The sequence below is a fragment of the Scatophagus argus genome, chromosome 12 (genome assembly GCF_020382885.2).
Source record: "Scatophagus argus isolate fScaArg1 chromosome 12, fScaArg1.pri, whole genome shotgun sequence".
Classification (NCBI taxonomy): domain Eukaryota; kingdom Metazoa; phylum Chordata; class Actinopteri; family Scatophagidae; genus Scatophagus; species Scatophagus argus.
This window is the reverse complement of record NC_058504.1, coordinates 21,706,024-21,712,768: the sequence shown is the minus strand read 5'-3', so window position 1 is coordinate 21,712,768 and position 6,745 is coordinate 21,706,024. Positions and strand designations below refer to the sequence as shown.

The window sequence follows — 6,745 nt, the reverse complement described above, 5'->3', positions numbered from 1 at the left end:
TGTTGGCTGGTGAGTGGAGTTGGGGGTTTAGAGGGAGACTTACTTCCTGTGAGCATAACTCATGGAAACGTGGAGGCTGTGTTGATGCTAGCAGCTTTGGAGCTAATCGTGTCAATGACCTGTATTGTTTAGCTTTCAAGGTTACCGAGGAGAATCGCAGCAAAGAAGCCTCCCGAGAATGTAAACAGTCCCATTTCAGGCTACAAGCTGTTTCTACTCACTGCTGATTTTTTTTAACCAGGAATTCCACACCCAGCATGAACACACACACACACACACAGACACACACATGCACACAGAAAACAGTGGTTTGGTGTTCACCAGTGAACTCATGAAAATAGATCTGCACCCACGTAAAATCAGCCATCAGTCAGATCTTTCATTCCTCATGCCAGTTACTGTTTCTCAACAAGTCAATCAAGACACCAGACAGTGCTGTTTTTTCATTAATTAATATATTTTCTGCATTAAAGTTAACATAGTCTTCTTTTGTGCCACCCTTTAATTTTTCAGTAAGTATTTGATATTTTGTTATATTCAGACATGAGTAAATTTAAGACTGTCTCTTGCAATAAATATCATAAAATAATAGAGCTTCACATAATAAATATTTTTTACAACAAAAAAAAATGTTTTAACAGACATTTTTTTCTTTTAAAAAATAGCCAGAATTCCTCTTATGGATTTTGAGCATACAATTTACACGGAATTTAAAAAAAAAACCAAACAAAACAAAATAACAAAAAAAAAAAAACATGGGAGAATGCCACAGAATGTGTATGAAGAGTTCAGATGGGTGGAAGGAGAGAAACATATCCGAGTGGAGAAAAAAAATACTATGAGATGGATGTGCTTTCATTAATGCAACGCGAGCATAGGAACCACAGTTTTAGTGTGGCAGCAACCAATAAAGTCAAACATACCTGCTTGCTATGAATACCAGGTAACAGCTACATAATTGCCCTATAGTAGATCGTCCTTCACAGATTTGGTGAGAGGCAGCTCCCAGCGGGCCACACAGACCCAGAGGAAAATGCCTACCTAAAACGGAAGAAAAACTTTCTCATATATATAAAAAAATAGTGTTAATGAGGAGCTGAGGATAGACATAGAAACAGTTAAGGCAAACACTGGTCTGTAAAAACATGGTCCTGATCCAGAGAAAATAAAAAATAAAAATAATTGAGTGGTTTTCGTTACTCCTTTGCTTAGCTCCTTAAGGTTCCACAGCGAGGAGGAGAGGCGGGTGGGAGGTGCTTAGAATGTTTGATAAACATTAATTTGTGACTATCATCATCATTATCATTGTCATCATAAGATCCACAACAAAAGTCTCCCGCGCACACGCAATCACATACACACAGGGGCGATCAGGAAGGTTTTTCCGGGGTCTGTGGGGCCCAGCTCTCCAGTTTGCAATAGACAGTGTTGGAGTTCTTGCAGCGACAGCCGGGCCTGTTAACCCGGTCGTAGCAGCCCTGGCACGCCTTCAGACACCCCTTGACAGGTGGGTAGCATAGCAGACAAGGGAAGAGTACCGACATTAATCCCATGCACAGGAAACGAGAGCAGCAGTGGGAACGTGACAGCGAGCAGGGGTGGTCAGCACACGAGTCCCCTTCATCGTCATTGGAGCAGTGGTAGAAGATGCCTTTAACCAGGCACATGCACGTGCCGTGCTCCAGCGCACTCTCAGCTGAGCAAAGGCACTGGCCATTGCACGCCAGACATGAAGGCAGGCTCCTGGGAGTCGTGCAGTCACTGCATTTGCACTTCCCACAGCGCTCACAGATGAACTGGTGCCCGGCAGCAGCCACCACCCCGTTGCCAGAGCCAGAAAAGTCCGATTTCCCTTTGACCTGGGGCTTGAGTGGAGCCTCTAGTGGAGGCTGGTGGAAGTGAGGTCCCTGCTGGGGCTGTACAAGGCCCTTGGGCTTGGGCTGAGTCCGAACAGGCCGCTCCACTCTGTGGTGGTGCTGTAAGCTCATGCCAGGCCTGGTGGGGGGCGAGCGTGCCAAGAGTCCCTGCTCAGAGGAGGCACTGCTGTTGCTCCCTGAACTGGCGGCACTTCCTGTGCTAGTAGAGCGACTGAGCACTGGCGCCCGGGACCCGCCATACTGCTGTCCCCCAGCCACAACCACCATGCCGCCACCAACATGGTGGTGGTGTTGACCTGATGGCCGGTGCTCATAATTGTTGTTCACATTGACGAGAATGACCTCGTGAGTCCTTTCCTGCTTGTCGTGGGGCCTGGGGGGCATGCGAGGTGCAGGGGGCCTCCGCACCACCGAGGGCCCCTCGGTATACTCGTTGTTGGAGCGGATGGCCTTGATTTGGTCCAGGGAGAGAATGGCGGCATGCTGGAGCTCCCGCTCGTAATCTGACCTCTGCCGGCTCTCTAGGGAAGGCTGCTGGATCACCACTAATGAACCGCCGGGGCCATGTTGACTTTGGAGCTCCATCTGGGGGGATCACCACTTCCGACATTCACCGTGGACTTGGCATGCATCGGAAAACCTGCCAGAGGGGGGAAGAGAGGCCGAAAGAGACAAAAGAGAAGAAGGGAGGGAGGGAGGGGACATCATCAGAGGGAGCCAAAACATGGCATGACTGGCAGACACTGTCCTGATGGAAGGCTGAACATTATTCCCAGGTCATTTGTTACAAAACCAAGTGAAACCCAATCAGTATCGTATCATCAGCGCTCCTAAACAGTAACATAATAAATTCTGGGCAGCAGCAAAAGTAGCAGGATATATTTATTGTCATTTTAAAGTGAAATAAGTAATCATTGTTAATATTTGATGGTGTATTTAAAGTTACAGTATGTCACTTTTGATTCCGTCAAGTGAGGCAACCAGGGGGAAAAGTTGACTATTAACAAGACTTTTTGTACCTTCCTCCCCAATACGCACAAACTTCAGCAGGCCCTACAAATACTTCCCCTCCTCATTTACATTTGTATAACTAGTTAACATTTAAATGCACCGCGGCGACGAAATGAGGACGCGATCCAAGGGAACTAAATGAGCTGCCTCACTTAGTATTCTATTACAACACCAAAAAGGATTTCAGGGAAATAGGGACAAAAGTAGAGAGAGGAAAAAAAAAATCTAAAGGTCAGACCAAGTTCTGACAAAATAAGAGTTAAGTTTAAAGCCTAACCGAGCGCTTCAAAGTTGTCGGATTAAAACTTTACCTTACGATACAGCAAGACACAATTATTTTGAACTTCACTTGAAGCAAATCATTGGCCTAATATCCGCTGTGCACGATATAAACACATGACGAATTTGGGTTTGAGACTTCATGGATGTTATGAAGCAACGCCGACCTGCACGAGGCCGAAACCTCCTCAGTTTCCAAAAACCAAGAAACACCCCAGCCAAAGCCAGAACTGAACCAAAACTGAACATCTTTTGCGCTTTGCGAATAACAAACTGTTATTATCATTATTATTAATAATAATAATAATCTACACTTCAAAAGGCGCACTGTAGCTTAAATATGACTGTCTGCACAGAGCGCGTCCAGGGGAGAAGGCGACGTGCGCAGAAACACAAGCAGAGTCCCGTAAAACACACACACGGTGATCAACAGACATTAGAGGACGCAACCAAATAGACGGGGAAAAAACTTATGAATGAAAACAACCGCCGTGGGGGGAAGGGTGTTTGTTACAGCAGAACCACGGAAGGCACACAGCCATGGAAACCCATCAACTTCTGCAGCTAATCGCGATGAGTTTTAACCCGCTGCGGGTATATCTTTTTTTCCCGTACCAAACACACAGAAAATGACACGGGAAAGAGTCAACTGGTGCAGCGGTGTGACACAGTGGCGCGTACCAGGACGCTCCGTGCCGTGACAATAAGCAGACCCGCCGTAAAAGCAACATAATACGCGTGAAACAAGTGTAAAACAGTGAGGATGATACGTACCTATATGCAACCATCCATAACGTCGAATCCATCAACCAAGTAGCCTACCAAAACTCACTCCAAGAGGAAAAGGGCAATGTCCAATCGCAGACTATAAAATATAATGCATACATTAACAGCCTGTTAATCCAAGTGCGAGTGTATCCCTTTGCGTTATTCCCCTTTCTTGGTTAGTTTTACAGGAGTTCAGCACGAGTTACGCATGCATTCGTCCCAGGGAGAAAACAAAGTAAATCCACGGTGGAGCTCTGATGGAAGAGGGAGGGAAGGCGCCCGGAGAACTGCTGCGCACTTGGGGAGGCCGATCTTCAGGCGAGACAACCCAGTTACAGAAGTCCCGCAGGAATTGTTGTCAAATACACAACAACGTATAACGTCTCGGAGAAACACGACCGAGCACGAGAGAGCTTATATCCAAGAGCTTCTCCTCTTCGGGCGGCGCGGAGAGCGGAGTTTGGACTTCTGGATGTTACTGATTATTGCGGGGAATCTGCGCTCGCAAAAAGCGTCGTCGGCTCGCGGACAGCGGCGCGCTCTCTCCAGCTCTGCGGGCCTGTTCAACACTGAATGAATGGGAACGCAGGGCTCAGTGTTTGCTCGACAAGCCAACTCCCATTGGCCATTCACTCCACTGAAAAAGGATACATCGCATCCGCTCCTGATTCATTGGGCAGATGTGGAAGGCCGGGCGACAGAGATGTGTGCACTAGTTAAGGTGGAACGGGCTTTTTATTCCGCGTGGGCTCGACGAGGGGGCTCAGGGAAGAAAAAACTACGAGTTTCCGTTGTTGCGGGTTATGAATAATGGTGTGATTAAGGTTAATGTGACTAATAGTGATGTAATAAACGCGCCATTTATTATATTCTCGCTGATTTGTCATATTCGGTACACGTGCCTTAGACACACACAATTAAAAGAAAAGTCCTTCTGTACATCTACCCTCATTTGAAGTGAAGTATCATATAATATAAGAGAGCTATTAAAGACATTTCCTACTTCTACTAACAGGCCTAAAAGCTAATATTCCTGTACAGAGGCGTTCTGAAAGTCTCTGGCACAGAAAAAGAAATCATATGTAAGCTATAAGCCAAATACAGAAGTAAATAGACGTCAAACCTATAAATTATACCTGATTGTTACTGAAATTTTGTGACTCAGATGAGTTTAAATGCGGATTTCAATCGATTTTCAACTTGTCAAGGAACTTGAAACGACTGAAATTACATGATAAAATCAAAGATCGATAAAATTTATTAAAAATGCTCTGTAAGCAGGGATTGCCAAGAGTGGTTAACAGGCTAATGCATTTTTAGGTAAAAAAAAATCTCTCCATTATTCACTGCCTGACGGAGACGCACACATTACCGTATTAAGATGAGTACTATTAACCTGGACTCAAGTGCTGATGCTGGAGCCATCTGCACAGACAACTGTGGGATGTTTTAGAAAACATCAACAGGATGTCTTCTCTCCTCTCTGGAATGTCCCCATTACGCATTTAAACGTGTCATCAGAGGAAATAAAACGTGTGGCGATGAACCTACAGCTTGCATAACTCCCTGATGTGGACATTTTCCCATCATTTGAAGTTTCGTGCGTGGGGGGTGGGGGGTACTGCTGGTTGAGGTTTTTGGCGGGGGTGGGGGGGGTTAGTCCAGGACCACCTTAAGAAAAAAGCAGCCCTGCAGTCAGGGGAAACACTCCCCCCCTCCCCCCTCACTCCTGCCACCCCCCCCTCCTCCTCCTCTCTGTTCCTGACTGTCTGGTTTGATTGGTGTCGCGGATGCGCTACATCCGGATCCATGAGAAAAGGAAGTTCAATACAAAGTCAATTTATCCTATTCAAATGGAAAAATCAATAGATGAATGACCTCCAGTGCCATTTCGGGTCAGCAAATGCTTAAAAAAGATTAAGGAAAAAACCGTGCTAGAGTTAACAGACTGCTGAAGCAACTGTGTGGCGCAGCAGACTGAGATATTTTCGAGGCTGGATGTTAAAATCCTACTTCTTGGTGATAAAGCAAATCCTGGTAGACCAACAGATGGCCGCCTGGATCGCTGCTCTTAGTGGTCGGAAGTGCGGACGGAAATCTCACGATTACAGCAATTAGCTGATTTTCCATGCATGTATGTGATGAATATACCAGCCGTGGCTGTGTTTTTCGCCCCGTGGATATTGAGCTGCGGTTCCCCAAACTAGAGGTTAGCAACCATCAGGGGCCCAGAAGGCCCCCAGATAAAATGTCTAATTCTGCTATCTAATTCCACAGTGCAAGAGAGCCTGTGATGTTCTGATTAGATGGATCATGCTCTCCACCATCAGTGTGATCACTTCTATCAAAAGTGGATTCACTCCCCTCTTACAGCACTTTGTGAAAACATTTAAAAACATGTGATCTGAGTGTGCAGATGTTCAAAGTCCCACGTGGGGACATGTGTTTCAGAGGAGCCACAAATATTTAAACTTACAAATGATACAAAGCAGCATTGAAAACAGTGGAAAAGACGGGTAGGCAAAAGCTGAGCTAAAGCAGACGAGTTCATGGGATGTCTTAAAATCCAGTCAAAACTTGCATCCCAGCAAGCCACATTTTTTGCCCTGAGAAAGAATGCCTTTGACATTATGTTGGCTGGGAACTACACGGCTTTGACATAATTTGTGTATTTTACAGACTTTTCTAAGCAGGCTAATCCTGCTGTAAACTCAGTGTTGGACTTCTTCAGTTCACCAGTGCTTGTTAGCCTATCTGTGACTTTTCCTGTAATGTTCCTTGTGCTGTTAAAAAGACAAAGGCAATGGATA

The 6,745-nt window shown here is 45.7% G+C and overlaps 1 protein-coding gene across 1 annotated transcript; it reads right to left on the bottom strand.

Moving 5' to 3' along the window:
• Positions 1-436: 436 nt before the first annotated feature.
• spry1 (sprouty homolog 1, antagonist of FGF signaling (Drosophila)) lies at positions 437-4,648 on the bottom strand. The gene is made up of 2 exons (XM_046406760.1): positions 3,942-4,648; positions 437-2,517 (listed from the first exon to the last, which is right to left on the bottom strand). The coding sequence occupies exon 2, from the start codon at positions 2,460-2,462 to the stop codon at positions 1,371-1,373; it is 1,092 nt and encodes a 363-aa protein (XP_046262716.1). The 5' UTR covers positions 2,463-2,517; positions 3,942-4,648; the 3' UTR covers positions 437-1,370.
• Between the last annotated feature and the right edge of the window lie 2,097 nt (positions 4,649-6,745).